This window comes from Gopherus flavomarginatus, chromosome 4 (assembly GCF_025201925.1).
Source record: "Gopherus flavomarginatus isolate rGopFla2 chromosome 4, rGopFla2.mat.asm, whole genome shotgun sequence".
In the NCBI taxonomy this organism is placed as follows: Eukaryota; Metazoa; Chordata; order Testudines; family Testudinidae; genus Gopherus; species Gopherus flavomarginatus.
In genome coordinates, this window is record NC_066620.1 from 99,171,197 (window position 1) to 99,191,194 (window position 19,998).

Below are 19,998 nucleotides of genomic sequence, written 5' to 3' on the forward strand. Positions count from 1 at the left end.
CCAGCTGCTCAGCTCTGAAGGTGGTGCTGCCACCAGCAGCAGCGCAGAAGTAAGGGTAGTACCGCAAACCTCCCCCTACAATAACTTTGTGACCCTCCCCCCCCACAACTCCTTTTTGGGTCAGGACCACTACAATTACAATGCTATTAAATTTCAGATTTAAATAGTTGAAATCATGAAATTTATGATTTTTTAAAAATCCTATGACACTGAAATTGACTAAAATGACCATGAATTTGGTAGGCCCCTATCCATAACATAGCACCTCCACTGTGCTGCAGCCTGCCTATATTAGAGCCAGCTGACACTCTCCTGAGCTTGCTGTGTAGTACCTCCCTCTAATATACACTTCTTCCCTGATATAACGTGACCCGATATAACACGAATTTGGATATAACGCGATAAAGCAGTGCTTTGGGCGGGCGCGGCTGTGCACTCTGGCAGATCAAAGCAAGTTCGATATACGCGGTAAGATGTTTTTGGCTCCCCAGGACAGCATTATATCGGGGTAGAGGTGTATCTCTTCAACCCTACAACACTCAGCTACTTCAGTCTGAGCTGCTTCTCTAGCTTCACCGAGCTAGCTTGCAGCTTTTCTAGGTCCTGTTCCCTTTTCCATCTACCTGCTATGGTGCCCCTGTGCCTACTTGCTGCTTTCCTACTGTCACCCCCACCTACATTAATCATACCACATGGTCCTCCTAACCACTACAACTTTCATTCCCTTCAATGCTGTAGTTAAGAAAATGAATTAATGGGGTTAAATAACAATAATTAATAATGAAAACATCATATCAAATATAAGACTCCAACATATACTATCACCAAACATGGGATTGGTGAGGCCCTTAGCCGATGATTGACATTCTTTAAAACAAGTAGAGGATTGGGTTGAGAGGTTTTTTTTTTTTATTTTTTCTTCCTCCAGGAGTGGTTTCCCAATGGTAGGTGTCAGTGCTGCAGTAAATGCTGAAGTAATTGAGCAGAGAAAGACTGTAATATCCTCAGTTAGGAAGGTCAGATTTTTACAATGTCAGAATGTTTGCTTGAGAGTGACAAGGAAACAGATAAGGCTTTGGCAGTCAACATGAGAACTAAAATGCTATCCAAATGTCAACTTAATTGGTTTCTCCAATTAGCACTAGAGTTTAGCTATTCTTTTACAGTCAGATGCTATATTGGTGTTAACGACTTTGGCAGATCAGATAATTTGTTTTACAGAAGGGAAACCAGGTACTGGTTTCTAAGTTTTCAGTCTGTTTCCATGCCATGTCCTAATTTAAATTGTCTGATATCAACCAAGCATATGGATTAGGCAAAACAAATCGCTGTTGCATATATGTGTGTTCATGTTGTGTTGACAAACCTTTTTGTCCTCTATTAATATTGAGTCAAATTTTCTTTCTTTCATTGCTGAGTGACTGGTCTTTTAAATAGTGGGAATTTTAATTCCCTGTGCACAGTGAACTGTTGGCTAAGGCTGGAACCCAACTTTATTTTTTTCCTTTCAATAGTTCTGTTTGTTTTTATGATTCAGAATGACCTCCTTAATCATGACAAAATGAGACTGGAAACTAGCTATAATTGTCTAATGACTGGTATCAGTGTGAATCCATAGACTCAAATATTGTCCTAATTTTCTTTCACTGATACAGAATATCGGGTAACTCCTGGGATGTTTTGAGTGGTGATGAAGGGCTATTGTAGACAAGAGAGTCTAGACTGTTGTAAGGATCTGTTGCATATCCCCATTCTCCAAAAGTGTAAGGGGAGAGATTTGTATGTTTTAAAGAGACACTTCGGGATTCCTTGGAGGATTTTCCGGATATTAGTAACATGAAACTGACTAGGATTATTTTAAATAACTGGAAAAGATGTTAGCTCTTATGGCTAGCCTCTTTGGTTTTTAGTACACACATTATAAAGCTATATCACGTATAATCATTTTCTATTATAAACCCTTTTTCCATATCCCATACCTTGCTGACGTTCTAGAGCAGTGGTGCCCATACTTTTCCTGTTCTCCTCCTCCCCCCCCCCCCCCCCCCGTAGCGGAATCTGTCTGCCCTCCTCCATTATAGCACAGTTGGCTCAGCAGAGGCACTTGGGCTGAAGGTGGAGCTGGGGGCTGAACTGGGGATGAGGGCAGAACTGTCCAGCAGTTGTAGCAGGGGGTGGAGTGGAGCTGTAGCTGGGGGTGGAGCTGTGGCCTAGCCTAGAGTTGGGCTGGGGCTGACCTGGGCCCCATCACGTGCCCCCTTGTCCCCTGTGGTAGCTGAACCAGACCCTGCTGCGTGCCTCCGAACGTTCCTCCATTTGCTCCCCCCAACCCCGGTGGCATGCCCCATGGTTTAGTGACCACTGTTCTAGACACACATTTGAAGTGGATTTATAACACTGAATATAGACTCTTTCGAACTTCATATTCTGAATTGGATTTTATGAGACGCAAGAGGAAAACTAGCTTGCTTTTCTGAATGGGCTACATTTTTTTCTAAATTACAGTGGTATACATTTCGAGTAACTCCATTGAAATCAATGGAGCTAACTATTTACAGCAGTGTGACTGAGATCAGAATCTGGCTCTGGATGTGCTACTGAATGATTCATTAATTTTCCAGAAGCTAGTCTACTTTTATTTTTCCATTTAGTTTTTTTTTTTTTTTTTTTTAAAGTTGCCTTACCACATACCGTACAGGTAGTGGGTTGCCCTTCCTACTAGAAGCACATATATTCGGTGTAGGTTTGATGCTACTGTCCGTTGTGTAAATCTGCTGAAACTGAACTGGAAAGCAGGAGATAAAATATTGTATTTCTTTTGAAGTGCTCTGCATCTAAAGAGTATCTGAAGAACTAAGCTTTCTGGAAAATCCAAGTTCTCTGAAGCATCCGGTTTCTGCAGATGGAAAAAACTGAAGTGTATAAGAGAATCTCTGCATTGCACAAACTACATATATAAACTGATAGAATCTGGAACATTTCAGGTAGTTGGAGGAGATGGAATGTTGCTGATGTATCAAGATTCTCATCACATGATGCATTTTGAGTGCTGTTTTTAAAAATGTTTTCCAAATTCTTTTGTTAAGCAGACTTACATGAGTTTGTTTGAAACTTCTTTTGCCCTATTACGGGAATATGAGCTCTTTTGGCTTACATACTATACATAAATATTTCATTCACACTATGGGAAATTAAACAATAGGCTATAAATCTGGTTGCAATTTCAATTTAAAATATAAAAAATATCTCTAACATATGTTCCTTAGTGCCAAAAAAAAAAAAAAAATTAAAAAAAAATCAGTGTGAATCGTTGCTATAAAAATGCTGGGTTTCAAGGTCTTCATTTCCTGATTTCTTTTTCATAAAAATTATTACCTTTTCATGACTTTGGTCTTAAACATGTTTCCCTCCATGAATAATCCTTGTGCCTTGGGGTTGACTGTTTGGATTAATAGCCACATAATTTCGTAGCATTATTTCAGTTGACAAATATTCTCATATAGTACCATGAAAGTATTGTTCTTTAGGGTTATTTTGAAAAGCACAGAATTTTTTCTTTTAAATACATATTTTCAGAAATAGATGTGATTGAACCTCTACAAGAAGAGGAAAAAATGAATAGGGAAAAGCCCCAAGGAAACTGAAAGGCGCAATTGTATTTCTCATGGGGATGTGCACATTAATATGTCTGGTGTCTCTTTGTGTAGAGTTCATTTAAAAAAAAAAGCCAAAGAATCAGTCAAGAAAACTGGGTCAGCACCCAGGACAGATACTAAGAACACGAATATTATGTCCAAGAAATTAAAAAAAAAAAAAAAAAAAGTTTTAGTAGTCCAAGTAAAATGTAGTTGCTTGAGGTGTCTGTACAATTTGTAATGGAAACTATGGGCTTCCAATGGGAAGTGATGGGAAACAGTGGTCTACAGAAGAAGCATTAAAAATGAGGAATGCCAAATATGTACTGTATATTAGCCTTTTTGTTTTTAAAAAGTGAATATTTTAAACAATGAAGGCCAGATTTTCTGGGAAAAGAGTTTGCATACCCCAAAGGAGAATTTGGCACACATGGAAGAGAGAGAACACTGGACTCAATTTTCAGAACCCTCAAGGACTCGTCAAAATAGACTGCAATTTTAATAAGTGACAGTGCACTAGGAAATTCGTGCTTAGCTAATTTGCATCTGGGCACTAATGCAGGTGTTGGCAGCACATAACAGCTTTTTTTTTTTAAGCACATGTATGTCAACAGTCATGTGTATGGGTACATCCACACAGGGTTTGACCTATCACAACAACTAAGCGTGCATAATTCTTGGAAAGGGACAGACTGCCTCATCCCACTGGTGCCTATTGCTGCTGTTCATTGCTTGCAGGGGGCCATCAGAGCAAGTTGAGTGCATTAAACAAGTTCCAGTCCACATGAGCTTGCAGTCTGCAAGGATCCTGTCAGGGGTGGCTGTAGCTTTTTTGCCGCCCCAAGCATGGCAGGCAGGCAGGCTGGCTGTCTTCGGCAGCTTGCCTGCAGGAGGTCAGCCGGTCCTGTGGCTTCAGCATACCCGCCGCTGAATCCACGGGACTGGCGGACCTCCCACAGGCAAGCCACCGAAGGCAGCCTGACTGCTGCCCTCTGCAGCTTGCCGCCCCAGGCACACACTTGGAGAGCTGGTGCCTGGAGCTGCCACTGGATCCTGTGGCTAGAAATTGTATGGCAGTAGTCACTTTACACTTAGCTGCTATTGTGTGAACACATTGCATTTGACTTGCAAAGTCCTCTTTCATTTCTCACAGATATGAGTGTGGCAAGCCTATATGTCTGGAACACTTGGTTTTCTGTCACCTCTGGCAAGTTGATGAGTTGTACTCAGTACTCTCATCTTTCATCGTTTCTGTTCAGGATATTGTTACTGTTTCCATTGGTGATATCTGGAACTCCCACTCCAAACTCAATGAAGAAGGAAAAATAAATATTAATACGAAGCTTTTGAAAACATATTGATACATTCTTGTCAACTTTTTTACAATATATGTTGGATATTATACAATTGTCATGTATATGGGCTATATTTCAAATATGTAGCTTTCATGTCTAGCTGTATATTTTGTCAGTCACAGTGATGCATCTGTATAAAGCTGACTGATTTGTGTGATTTGTTTTCCTTTGTTCTGTTTAATTATGTCTACAAATTGGAGAAGGGCATTAAGAGGACCGCAAACACTTTTTTGTTTAAATATTTTTTACCTTCTATTCTTATAACAATTTTAGATGTTAGTGCTAATTGTAAGGGATTAGAGAAGAGATTTTTCTTCATTTGATTACACGATGTATAGTTGCTTTTCATTGGTTCCTTTTCATAGTCGGTTTCCTCTGTTTTTAAAGATCTTGCATGCAGCACCAAGAGATGGAATTTATTTATTTGGCAAAACTAGGAAAATTATAATTGTAAAAAATCAACAAGGGAGCTCAGACAGCAGGTGTATTATCTGGAACTACTTTATATATACATACAAAACCAAAGCTAACTAGATTTCATGGTGACTCGGGGGCCTTCAACTTTTGCAGTGAGGAATGGATGATTCAGGGAATGACAGTAAATGCAATTCGTCTCCTATAAATCATGGAAATATGGAGATGTGAAACATCTTGATTACTCTGACTTTTTATTGTGTCCTTTCCCTTCAGTGTGGTGGTCTTCTGTTTTTTAAACTGGACTTTTTTTCCAAAGTACACGCCTCGATTTTTCTTGCTTCCTAGAAAGCTCATCGCTTATCTCGTCTGCTAAATAGTACAGATTGTTACTTGCTGTGTTCTTCTTCTGTAAGGGTCTTGAGTCAGTCCTAATAACTGATTTCAGGGTGGGCTGAACAACATTGCAGCAGGCCTTGTTCCTTAATTGAAAAGATCCCAATAAGGAGTACAGTCCCCCACAGTGCTACACTAATCTGAAGCTAAGGGGAGCATATCTATTTGGGCATACTCCTGGAGTGTGCACTCAATTGAGAGCATGTTCCATGTTAGGCATGTCTCTGTTTTGTAGACCAGACTACTTGGTGTGCTTATTCCCTTTTTTGCCAATATGCACCCTCATGTTAGGTGGTGATTGCTTGATAAACTATGTTGGTGACAGCATTTCTTTGGGCTGTTTACAATTAAAGAAAAATTATAATTGGTTTGTGTGTCTCACTCTCTTGGTAGGCTTGGATGATTGTCTGCAGCAGTATGTCCCCAAATTTGAACGGGAGAAGATAAATGGTGAACAGCTGTTACAGATTTCCAATCAAGATCTTGAAGAGTTGGGTATCTCTCGAATTGGACACCAGGAACTGGTTCTGGAGGCCGTGGATCTTCTTTGTGCACTGGTCAGTTATACAGTGAACATACAGATGTGGTTTAAGAAACTTCTTGTACTGAAAATGAAACTGTAGAAAATTGTTTAATTCAGATCAGTGCCATCTCAGTAGTTTTTTGCATCTTTTTCCCCCTGTTAACATACTAAGTTAAGGGTTGTATTTGAAGAATGAAGTTATTTGGGTGGCACTAAGGTAAAATCATGTGGTTCCTGTCACTTTACACATTACCGAGAAAAATAAGTACAGTGCATTGGTCATAAAAAAGACATGGTGGAAATGGCACATGTTAATAATTGTTGATACGAACTGAACTAGGCTGGCCGCATCCCTTCTCCATAAACTAGCAAAACTATACAACTCTGTATTCTTGTAGCTAATTATAAAGAGGCTTTTAAAAATGATTTAAAGAATATTTTGATGGTAGGAGTACAGAACAGGAGGACTAAAGTCATTGTATCTGAAATTTCAGTTATTCCCTCCTTCCTATTGCATAATTGTATGGGTTTTAAATGTAGACCTGCTCTGGAATGAATGCATAAATTGCTGTCTGTGTTGGTGGTACAGTGTTAGATACGGTTTATTTAAAAGCCATGATTTGGACACACTTTGAGTATGTGTGTGATGTAATGCTATGAGCTAGAGCCAGAAATATATACAATTACATCACTGAGAATGGTGGGAAAGAATTCTCAACAATTCTTTTGCCATTACTGGCCTACATTCCATTCATTATGTAACATTTGTTGCACTGAGTGTATTCTTCTTAAAATGGACAGAGCTTTTACTTCGTATGAAATGTGCTATTCTTGTTTGAGAAAGGTGGTACAGAGATCGTTTGTACTTGATTAAAACAAGGACAAATGGGATATCCTATAACAAAGCAACTGTGTTTCATCAAAAGAATTTATAAATATTTTGTTCAAATACTTCAGCCAAAACATTTGTACAATAGCAAAGGCTTTTTTCCTAATTATTTTTGTGTACCAATATTTTTTTAATGTTAAGTGAAGATTAATGGAAGAACTGAAACATCATTCATGATGTAGGGGTGGAGTATAGTGTGTCAGGCAGGGGGGAGAGTCTCTAATGAAGTAGTAAATGTACTGTATACTGGCTTGAGTGAAATAATGGATGTGGCAGCCACCCTAAGGCATTTTTTTCCCTTACTATTATAATATTAGAATAAAACAAAGCTGGATGACTGCCAGAACCTAAAGCTGTGTTTTATCTCCTACAATTTCCTCCTAATTTCCTTTGTAGACAAAAGTTTTGACCTCAGACCAATTTCTGGAAATACTTTGTGTAGTACAGCTCAAGTTAATGCATTAGACAGAGTTCATATGCTGTAACTGAAATGTCCTTGTTCTTTTTTTGGGTGGAGGGAGTTTTGGGGGGGACTTGGTTCCTCTGTTTTAGTTGTGTCCTTTGTCGTCATCTTAATTTCTTTTTTGAGTTTTAGGAAAGGCGTCGTATCAAATCAGCTTTAATTTTGTGCTCCAGTGTTTCTGCTTCATGTTTGGATGTCAGTCAGTTTTTCATGACTTTACTAGCGCTTTCACTTTTCACGTGAGGGAGAATGTCTCCGCCGCCCCCTCTTTTCCCCTACCATCCTCAGGTCCTTCAGATACAGTTTTATGCATTAATGCATTCTGGTATTTTGTGCTGAAGTGACTGTTTGTTTGTTTTTCACTAAAATTTTAACCCCAGAATTAAAAATAAACCATAATTACTATTAGAAGCATACCTTCTTCCTCTACCTCCTATGATCTACTCCTGTGTGACCTGGCACATACTAAATGACCTCTCTGGGTTTATACCCCACAATGTGGCCTTGTCTAGGATCTTGATGCTTTTTTGCCTTTATGAAAGATAGCCCTTTCCCCTAGTCCTGTCTAGCATGGTTCTTTCCTGGACCTCTTTCAAGAGTGTCCTCTGGTCCCACTTGTCATAGTGTATTTCCCCAATCTGAACCTTAGAGTCCAAAAAATTGGGGTACCAGCATGAATTCCTCTAAACTGAATTACCAGCTTAGATCTGATACACTGCCACCACCCAAAAATATATAGTGTTTTAGGGCACTCTGGTCCCCTCAAAAACCTTCCTTGGGGACCCCAAGACCCAAATTTCTTGAGTCTTACAACACAGGGGAATAAACCATTTCCCTCCCCTTCTCCTTTCTTCCTCCCAGATCTTTCCCGCCCTGGGTACACTAGGAGATCACCGTGATTCAAACTCCTTGAATCACAACACAGAGAAATCAGGATGGTTTCCCCCCTTCTCTCCTCCTCCCTTCTCCTTCCCTGGGTTATCCTGGAGAGATAATCAGATTCAAGCTCCGTGAATCTAAAACAAAGGGATTCCACCCTTCTCCCCTCCCTGTTAAGTACAGACTCAATTCCCTTGAGCCTCAACAAGGGGAAAAAATCAGACAGGTCTTAAAAGCAAAACTTTTAATAACTTTTACTTTTTTTTTCCCCTTTCTTTTTATCTCTGTAATTTAGATGGTAAAAGTTACAGGGTCATTCAGCTTATAGACACTAGAAAGAAGCCTCCCCCCAGCAAAAATACAATTTAAAATACTTCCAGCAAACTACACATTTGCAAATACAGAAAACAATCTAAAGACTATAACTGCCTTTCTTACTAAATACTCACTATTCTGAATATATAAGAGACTGTAGCAGGGAGATTGGCAAGAAACCTGGTTGCACGTCTGGTCCCTTCCAGGACCCAGAGAGAACAAAGCCAAACCCAAAAAACGCAAACAAAGGCTTCCCTCCACCGAGATTTGAAAGTATCTTGTTTCCTGATTGGTCCTCTGGTCAGCTGTTTGGTTCCCTGTTCGTTAACCCTTTACAGGTAAAAGAGACATTAACCCTTAACTATCTGTTTATGACACCACTGCTTACCACAATAACTCCTGTGACCCCCAAAGAAAGAAACGTAGAGTTGCCTTTGGAGCATCTTTCTCCTTAAATGGTCGCCAGATTGTCAGCCTCTGAGATTTTTCTAGGGCCGTCCAGCTGCTGAATATAGGAGAGTCTGTGGCTAAGATGTCATTATGGAAAGGACATCAAAGAAAATGTACCACATTGAAGGATGAGAGCTAATGATATTAAAATGCCACTGTCAACTTGAAAATAACTTCCACCTGTAAATGTCTGTTGCTATAGGAAACCGCCCCTAAGATAGTATGTGAAGATTAAAGTAGGTCTGTTTTTTCCTGTTTATTTACGTTGTGCATTTGACAGTTCATTGTGTGAAATCAGTTTCATGCTTTGATTGTATATCCTCCCCCTAGTCTTTTCAGAAGGGTCTTTACCAGTAACACCTGCAGCAGTACTGTAACTCAATAGACAAGACAGCAGGCAAATATGCGCTCTGAGGCAAGGGCAAAGGGCTCCCCTCTGAGCATATATGTTTATTGCTCTTGAGCCTGCCTAAAATACCCTTCTCAACAGGTAGATGGGGGCAGAAAAAACTTTTTTTTGTTAAACTTGGATTAAAAGGGGGCTCTGTCAGAAAATGAACTTTTTTAAAAAAGTCAAATTGAGTATTTTTGGCTTTACGTACATTAAAGGAGGAGAAAACATGGTTGTACTTGCTGGGGAGCAGACACTTCAGTTGACTGAAATTGTAAAGGGACATACATTTGCTTTTTAAACTCCAGTTAAACCACAGAAACGGTGGCACATATTTAAAAAATAAGATGTCACCGTGAAGGAGAATTGTGTAAAAATCACCTGGAAGGGTGGTAAAATTGTGGAACATCTTGCTGAGGATATGATTAGACTTTGGCATAGGTTCAGTGAATGAAGAACAATGCAGGCATTAATGGGAAATAGCTTCATCTTTAGTTTGCTCTCAGGATTAGGGTCCTGAATTCTCCTGTATCTTTATAATACTCCTATATATATTACAGTGCAGTCTAGAACTTCAACCATCGCAGAAAGATGCAGCTGTGTTTTTTCTCTACCTTAGAGTTGAGGGATCTTGGTGTGGCGGATCTGCCTTTTAGTTTTGCCTGATAGGGCAAACTCTTCCTTCATGCTGTAGCAATGCTTGTGATGTTGTATCTGTGTGGTACATTACAGTGTAATGATATTTGGTGTGTCATTGTCTTCAGCACCATGTGAAAAATTGATCAGATCATGCATGGCACGAGACCATCAGATCAAGTTGTATCACGACGGCATTTTTAGAGGATTCCAATGCCAAGTGACATCATATAAGCAGTTATTGCAGAATTGACCTGAAAAATTAAAGATGAACCAGGATGGATAACAACCTTTGTTTTAGGTTAAGTGTACGGTACTGTGCTTGTGCGGTAACTATCCATGTATATAAATTTATAACATTAGTTCGTGGAGGTTTCAAGCCAGCAACTTACCCCAGCACTACATTCACTTCAATGTTTTGAGGCTGAAGGAAATTGGAATCAATGTATATTCAGACTTGACACTTTATTGGATCTTTTGCCCCTCCCCGCAAGACTTTATTAAGTCTCCAGTTGAAAAAGAAGTAGCTGACATTTTTAAAAAAATATTTTCAGTTACCTTAAGTAGTTGTCAGATCAGTGTATTGTTTAGTAGACTGTTGTCTCTATAAACTCTGACATGGTTTGGTCAGGGTGGGGGGAGTAGACACACTTTGAGGTGTGTTCTTTAAGCTGTAACCGTGCATATCTCTTCCCAAACTAATGAAGAACCAGATAGGAATGTCTGACATAATGTGCTCCTGAGGGCCCACTTCTTTGTGTGTTTTTGATGAAAAATGAAGTTTGTTGTATTGAACTAGAAAACAGTTTCCATATACATAAGCAATAAAACTATTTGTTGTTTTTTTTTTGAAATAATAATCAGTTAAAACACTAATATCGAGTTGTATTAAACTTTTTTTTAAAGCAAAAAGCTAAATTTTTTGGGCTTCAGCTACCTGCCAAACATCAGCGACTGATACTGTCTATAAATAGGGAGGGGAGGCATGTTGGAGCATGGGACTGGGTGCCAGCAATTCCTGGATTCTAATCCTGACTCTAACTCCTTTGGTGGCCTCTGGTGAGTCACTTAATTTGTTCGTAAAGATGGAGAAACTAAAATGAAGTGGATTATATTTAGCCAGCTCCTGGCAGTGTTGAAGATTGACTGACATTTGTAAAACATTTTGAAGATTAAAAATGTTAATTCACATGAAAGGTCTGATTAAATCCAAGAATTAATTGGAGGGAGATCAAGCATCAGAATAACATAGGTGTTCAGATACCATGATATTAGGTGCAGAATGAGAACTCAAATAGAATGGAACAGAATTAAATCCAATCTGGAAACATTCGTTTTCCCATAAAAGCTGTGTGAGAGAGTGATTTTTCTTTCAAGCAGTTGTGAAATTGCAAGTTCTTCTTTGAGTCGTGTCTTGATGGGTGCTTGGCAGCATTCCGGAGTGAATAATGTGGGACAGATGGGTTCTAGAAATTATCAGCTCTAGATACACCATCTAGTTCCCCTCTCTACGCCCCACAACACCCTCCGTTGTCCCTCTTCAGGGACGCTTTTCATGAGAGTCGACTATGTCAGGGAGGTAGATCAACTCTTACAGTTAGGAGCTATAGAACAAGTACCTCAACATCTATGAGGCAAGTAGTTCTGCTCTTGCTAAACTTACCAATTCACAAAAGGAAGGGAGATTGAAGTCCTGTCCTAGATGTCAGAGCTCTCAACAAATTTGTTGAGGCTCGAAAGTTCAAGATGGTCACTTTATCAATGATCAGTCTCTCTATTCCAATGATGGACTGGTTTTCAGCCTACAGGATGTCTACTTTCATATTTCAATATTACTGGCTCTCAGATATTTATCAGATTTACTCAGATTTTCTCAATTACCAATACAGAGTCCTCCCCTTCAGACTTTGATTAGCCTTGAGAGTATTTTTCACAGTTCTCTCAGTGGTAGCCACTCATCTACACTCACAAGGGATAATGATCTACCCTTATCTGGACGATTGTCTCCTGAGAGCCTAGTTGCTCCTAGTGGCTTGTCAAGCCACTGACATCATGATATGCTTGTTCACAGATCTGGGCCTTCAGCTCAACACCAAAGCCTTCCTACCTCAAGACAGGTTCCTATCCCCTGATGTTACTCATAGATGCAGCTCAATGAATACCTCAAATACTGGCCAGACTCTGCCTCCAACTTCTGGGGCATATGGTGGTGAGCACAGCTGTGGTACCGCATGCCTGACTCCACATGCAATGCCTACAAGTATGGTTCAGTTCGGTTTACAGGCCGAACAGAGACAGTGTGGACAAACCCCTGTCACTGCCTACCAGATCAAAAACTGTCTGGCCTGGTGGAAGAACCCAACCAGTGCATGCAAAGGAATTCCCTTCTCGCAGGCGTCACCATCATTGCTTCTTATCACTGATGTATTGCTTAGAGGATGGAGCAAGCCTCTAAACAACCATACGACGCAAGGCAAATGTTCATCTGTGGAGATATCCTTACACATCAATCTCTTTGAATTGAGAGTTGTCAGGAATGCATGCTCCCATTTCTCCTGTTGAGAGCAGGATCACATACGAAGATCCTAATGGACAACATAGCCTACATGTACTACGTGACCCGCCAGTGAGGTTCCAAGTCACCCTCTCTGTGCACGAACGTGATGAGGCTATGGAATTGATGCATCTCTCACGGCATCACCTTGTCCACAGCTTACCTCCTGGGCTCGCAGAAGTTGATAACTGACAAGCTCAGTTGCAAATTTCTGCATGACCACGAATGGGAGATGCACCTGTCAGTTCTTCACAATTTGTTCATGCAGTGGGGAACGCAGTCCACAGACCTGTTCACTACTTACCAGAACAAGAAGTGTCCATGATACTACTCCAGGGTAGAGATGGGACAGTCACAGTACTCTCTGGGAGATGCTCTCCTTCTCCCCTGGGACAAGGACCTTCTTTACACTTTTCTTCCACTTCTGCTTCTGCTGTAGATAAAGAGGGATGGAGATCGCATAATCCTGATTTGCTCCTACTTGGCCAAAACAGACCTGATACCCTTAACTGATGCAGCTTGTGATGTGCTTGCTGATCTCCCTTCTGAACTCTCTGCACCTCCTCTCACAGGACAAAGGTCGTACCATACATCCCAACTTGGGGATTCTCTGCCTCAAAGCATGGCTCCTACATGGTTCCAGCACCTAGAAAGGTCATGCTTAAGGGAAGTGCGGGAAGTTGTGTTACACAGTAGAAAGTCCTTCACGCAACGCACTTACCTGCAGAAGTGGTTCCAGATTTGGTGCATGTCCTAACAAATATTTCCGGTGTCAGCAACTCTTTAGCATATTCTGGAATGTGCTCTGACGCTTAAAAAATTGGGGTTATCTCTGAGCTCTCTCAGGGTCCACTTAACAGTCATCACAATGTTTCACTGACCCATAGGGGGATACTCAGTACTATCGCATCCAACCACTAAAGGTTCCTTAAAGGTATAACTAACCTCTTCTCTCAACCTTGACTTTCTACCCCGCATGAAACCTAAACCTGGTACTGAAAGGGCAGATCAGGCTCCCCTTTGAACCTATGGCTACCTGTTCACTGACATAACTATTGGTGAAAACGACCTTTCTGATAGCAATCACCTTGGCTTGAAGAATAGGGAAGATAGCTCCTTTAATGGTGCAGCACCCTTACACAGTATTCTTCCCAGGCAAGGTTACGCTCAGGCCGCATCCAAAGTTCATTGCTAAGATAACATCCTCATTTCATATGAATCTGTCTATCCACCTTCCCATCTTCTACCCCAAGCCTCATCGAGACAATAGAGAGGCCATACTGTATACCTTAGATCAGTGGTCCCCAACCTTTTTGGCTGGTGGGTGCCAGCTGAAGGACCACTGCAGCGGTGGAGCACCCGCTGAAATGCCATAGAATTTCGGCGGCATTTTGGTGGTGGCGCCTCTCGATGACGCCGCTTGCTGTCGACAAGCGGCATCAGCGAGAGGCGACACCGCTGAAATGCCGCTGAAATTGGGCAGCATTTCGGCGAGTGCTTTCCCAGGGGCCGGGGGCACCGTGTTGGGGACCACTGCCTTAGATGTTAGGAGAGCCCTTGCATTTTACCTTGATGAGACAAACACCTTCAGGAAGTCCCCTAAACTGTTTCTCTCCATGGCGGAAGGATCAAAGGGCTCAGTAGTATCAGTCCAAAGACTCTGTAAGTGGGTCTCGAATTGCATGAGACAGTGGTACCAAATTCGTAACATGATCCCTCCAGATGCTATCCATACACGTTCCATAAGATCGATCTCCTTATCTGTTGCCTTCTTTAAGGATGATCCTGTTGCAGAGATCTGCAGAGAGGTGATTTGGGTGTTGGCCCACACCTTCACAGATCACTGGGGACTCCACCTCTGATTCCATCTTTGGCTCCACAGTACTGTCATCTGTGACTGACCCAACTCCGAAGTCCCAGCCCTCCAAAAGGGCTGCAGCTTTGTAGTTACCTACAATGGAGCATCCATACGGACACTCCTCGAAGAAGTTGCTACTCACCTTATTCAGTAATGATGGTTTTTCGAGATGTGTCCCCCTACGGGTGCTCCACAACCCACCCTCCTCCCCTCCACTTGGAGTTCTTGTTTATGACTCTGTGGTAGAGAATGAACTGAGGACAGTTAGCCCACATGCGCTGACTAGCCTCGTGGCGCAGCACAAGGAAAGAAAGCTCATGCACGGGCCCAGTGGACACTGCTACCGAAGTACTCCGATCAGCAGTGCAGGGAAGCAGTACCCGTAGGGACCCACATCTTGAAGAACCATTGTTGCTGCACAAGATGAGTAACTTCTTTGAGTGCAATAGTGATAACTGTTTGCACAAATTAGTCATGCAGTTACATTCTCATTTTTATGCATGAGTGCATGCCTGAGTGCTTGAAACTCAAGCCTTGGGAATTCTGCAGTTGTCCCGCACCCTGCCTCATTTGAAAGGATCACAGCTCTTTATAGAGTGGTTCTAACCAGCTAATCACTTGCTGTCCTTGAGGGTTGAAAGGACCTATAACCTTTTCAGTCCCTAGTGAAGGGATATTCTGTGTGTCCTCTCCTCTTGCCAGAGTAATTAGGCTTTCATACTCTTCTGGCACACTGCTATTTTCACATTCTTGTGGCTGCAGGAGCTGGCTCGGCACTCAGAGCTGGTGGTGAGGAAGCAAGCACACCAAAAACAAACTCTTGCAGCATTGTGTAAGAGAGGATGAAAAAACTTGGCTGCAAGAAACTCGTCAGAATGATGTTCTCCTGTTTGTTTTTCTTTAAATCGAAAGGTGGCAAGTTTATATGGCTACAGAATGTAATGCTCAGACTTTGTTTATTAAAACCAAAATTTTTCCTGCTCTAGGATGATGGAAAACTTAAGGATATCCTCTGCTCTTCGAAGGGTGTTGTTTCTTAGACCACATCCTCTCTTATTTCAGCAACACATCTCTAGCTGTAGTCTAGATACTATGTGCTCCCTTGTCAAGTGCTTGAGTAGACTTGTGCAGTGTATACCCGGTGGACTCTGGCCAGAAATGGGAGGCAGTTTTAAAGGCAATTGGGTGGCTGAAAAATCCCATTAAGTTTAGCTTTGTGGATTCTTGTGGGGAGTCCTGTAGACTTTTTTGGGGAGGAGGATTTTCATTTTATTTTAAAAGTTCCCGGTCATTTGTGCTAGTTTTTCAGTCCAAGGTATCCCAGACTTTGTTATGCACATTTGACCGGGAAAGCCATAGAGTACATGAAACTTGAGTAGAGTGGAGCACAATCTGCATAAGAGATCCTACATCAGGAATATTGCCAGCAAAGCTGGAGTGCGGGTCAAGTAAGCTTAATGGAGTGGGAAGAGGCATTTTTGAAGGCCATTGAAGAGGGCTGCTGGGAGAAATGCTGTGATTGAGGGGAGGAAGAGGAGGAGGAGGAGGACTGAGATTTGTACGGGGACAACTGGTTTGTTGTCTCTCATCTCTTACAAATCAGTATATTAGCACTTAGATACAGAGTGCAGTTGAAAATCATCAGAAGGCTTCCCCATTCCCAGCATGTGTTATAATCCATCATGTTCCTATAATTACTCTTGAGTTGCTGTGTAGGTTTTTCTTTCTTCTAAGTGATCTTTGTGCTGGAGTGGTGCCCTTGGGCTGTGTTTAAACAGAGGTTTTTGTAAAGTCCATTGTTGCCATGGCATTGGTGTAGCTCCAACTCTGAGCATAGCTAGTCTACAATGCTAGGGATGGTGGAAATTCATCTGAGCAATAGCATTGTTGGGAGAATTTTCACAAAAATCTCAATACAAACAAGACCTAGAGACTAGGGCCAAGCTTTTTCAAACATGACTAGTGATTTTTGGATGCCCATGTTTTTTCGATTCTCAACCTGTGATACCTTAAAGGGACTTTTTTTTCGGAAAGTGCTGACGGACCTGTCTGCCTTCTGAAATCAGAATTCTTTGTCGTCTCCAGTGAGGTATCCCAAATTATTAATCACATTTGCAAATCTCGGCATTAACCTATGTTGTCTACAGAACAGATACAGCATGGGTTTTGTGACTGACATTTGGACTGAGGCAAAATGATTTTATATAAGCCAGCTGGATTTTAATTTTTGTTACTAGAGACTTGGGCTGCATTTGAACTCGTGACCTAGATGTTGCAGGTTTTCTATGTATTATTGCTCTCCTGAGCCATCTAGTATTACATAGGTTTTGCCCTTTGTGAGGGGAAAGGTGTAAGGGATTTCAAAGGCAATTTGCACTCATGCATAGTGTTGATGCTGTCCATACACTTGCAAATAAATGCCCTTCCTAGTAGGGGGAACACTTACTCAGAACTGTGAAATTATTAGCCAAAACCCTGGTGTAAATATTTAATCACATCTGTTTCCTGGTAGTTCAGCTTTTGTCCCCCAGCAGGTTTAAACTCCCCCCTCCACTCTTTTTTGCTGGAACCTAGCTGTGCTCCTTCTGGTTTTCCACCATAGTCCTGGGAGCAGCCAGACTTCCGTTCCCTTTAATGGGAGAAAGTGAAATCAATGCTACTGTTTTCCAGTAAGAATCAAGTGATGTGATGGGATTTGGGGCTCTAGTATTTTGAGATTCTGAGTTCCCTTCAACTCCCAGTGACTTCAGTGGAAATTGATGAGGTTTGTTGCATAGTAAAGTCAGGCCTTCAGTGAGGTAGCTTGTGATGTCTTTGCGTGGCATTTTGCTGCTGGAAGTCGAACCCTGCTACATCTGAATGTTCAGAAATCTGTGGACTGCTTTTCAAGTCCTTGCATCTGGGACAGCACCTACACCTGCTTTCAAAACCAGTTACCTACACACCCACAACAGGATTTGGGGATTTCCTGCGTTATCTAGGAGTTAAGAGTTTTGAGGATAACTAGGATTAATAGCATACTTTCAAATGTCTAATATAGCTCAGACTGCATTTCACAAGGCAGGTTGTCCAATGTGTCTAGTTCAATCAAAAACGAGGAGTCTTGTGGCACCTTAAAGACTAACAAATTTATTAGAGCATAAACTTTTGTGGGCTATGACCCACTTCTTCAGATGTAAGATTTGAAGAAGTGGGTCGTAGCCCACAAAAGCTTATGCTCTAATAAATCTGTTAGTCTTTAAGGTGCCACAAGACTCCTTCTTGTTTTTGCTGGAACAGACTAACACAGCTACCCCTCTGAAACTAGTTCAATCAAGTTACTTTTTTCCCAAGCAACTTTTCTTTTCTCAAGAGAGAGAAATTATAGGCAACTCTGTGGATCCTCCATCCCAAATAATCTGTTTTATGGTGCAGTTAGCTTAAATGGGATCTCTATAATGACTTAAACTATTTAAAACAAATCTTTTTCTTGCAGAATTATGGCCTTGAAACAGACAATATGAAGAACTTGGTTCTCAAATTGCGAGCTTCTTCCAACAACCTGCAGAATTATATCAGCAGCCGGAGGAAAAATTCAAAGTATGATGGAAAAACATCACGCAAACCCCCCAATGAATTCCTCACTTCAGTGGTGGAGCTCATTGGTGCTGCTAAGGCCTTGCTAGCATGGTTGGACAGGTATGAGATTGGTACTCGCATTTAAAAAAAAAAAAAAAAAAGAAAAAAGTCCATATGGTCACTTGCATTAGTGAAATGAATTATTTCTGTTTGCAAAGGCAGCTTCTAGAGTGATGTCTGGATGTAAATATCTTTATTCCCACTCAGACCCCCACTTTATTTAAATCTTAGATGTCAGTAATTAGCAAGTTGAATTGCCAGACTCTTGGTGGCTGCGGGGCATGGGGTGCTGATATTGCTAAAATCAATGGATTTGACCAGTATTTACAGTGGTGGAAAACTTCCCCCTCTCCTCCAGTTTCTCTAGCGCAGACAGGGCTTTAAAACAAATTCTCCCTGCTCCCCCTATACAGATGCAGCTTTCTGCTCCAACCTCTCACACAAAATGATTGTTTAAAAAACAGCCATTTTTTAACCTGTCTCTAATTTTTGACTGAATTTGCTCTTTCCCGAATGTGTGCTTCAAGGGCCTGGAACAGGACAGGCAGCAAGAGAGACTCCTTTGCTTTTCCTTGCATGGGCTAGGGTTGCTCTGTGACAGCTGCTGCGGAAACAGACAGGCAACTGAGCAGATAGTGTCCCAGCAGTGATGCTGGGACAGGATAATAGATGATTGTAAATTATCTCGCGTGTTGCCAGCTTTCCTAAGGACCCAGCTTGTTGGGAGGGAAGTCAGGAGGAGATCATGGGGAGGAAGAGCTGTTATCTCATGAATGGCCCTGCTGTCACTGTCAGGTGCTGTTCCCTGGCAGTAGCTTGCTCTTCTCACTTAGTCCTTTCCTCTGGTCACGGTCAGCCTCCACCAACTTTCCTGTCTGCTAGCCCCAGCAGCAGGATGGCTGACTTATCTAACTTTGAGCCCGGTCAGTGTTTTTGAACTTTTTCCCCTTTTCTCCCTGCCCCTCATAAAGTAGCCGGGGGGGGGGGGGGGAAGGCTGAGATGCCCCTCAACAGCTCTCTAAAGCTATCTCCTTTAAGGGAGGGTATAATCACTGAACTAGACTTGAGTCCTTTGTAAACAATGCTAAAAGGTTAGCAGCTGTTCAGATTTACCTCTTAGAGCAGAGCAAGCCATTACAGAGGCTGATCTTGGCTGAGATATTTTTCATGGTCGAGAATACACTTGTTATAAGGGTAGTTTGTTCCTCACCATGTTAAATGGCACTTTAGTCTATTTACTGCGGCTATGTTATTCAGATAACATTTTTACTGTATTAACGTGATAGTTCCAGCATGTCCCAGGTTTGCTACTGACCTGCAGCTGTGTAAATCTATGTGCTATGCCCATTAACAGCCAGAGTTGGAAGCTGAGAGGGCTCTTCATTCATTCTAAGAGGATTTTGTCTTGTTACAGGGCCCCATTTACAGGGATTGCTGACTTCTCAGAGACAAAGAACAGAATCATTCAGCTCTGCTTGGATCTCACCACCACAGTTCAGAAGGTCAGTTGACTTTTTCCCTCCTCCCCGCTTTTTTTCTCACCTCTCCAAGAAGGAAGGAAGGTGGGTGGCTGGGGAAGTAACTGTGCACTAGTTATGTACAACTTGTTAGTGAGGAAAACA

General features: G+C 41.6%; 1 protein-coding gene across 2 annotated transcripts in view; it reads left to right on the forward strand.

The window, feature by feature from the left end:
• The window catches only part of CNKSR3 (CNKSR family member 3), a 96,520-nt gene that overhangs the window by 41,007 nt on the left and 35,515 nt on the right, over positions 1–19,998 (forward strand). For both annotated transcript variants that reach the window (XM_050949680.1, XM_050949679.1), the window contains exons 2-4: positions 6,194–6,357; positions 18,234–18,436; positions 19,791–19,878. In XM_050949680.1, coding sequence (XP_050805637.1) covers positions 6,194–6,357; positions 18,234–18,436; positions 19,791–19,878 — 455 coding nt within the window. The remainder of the gene's footprint in view (positions 1–6,193; positions 6,358–18,233; positions 18,437–19,790; positions 19,879–19,998) is intronic.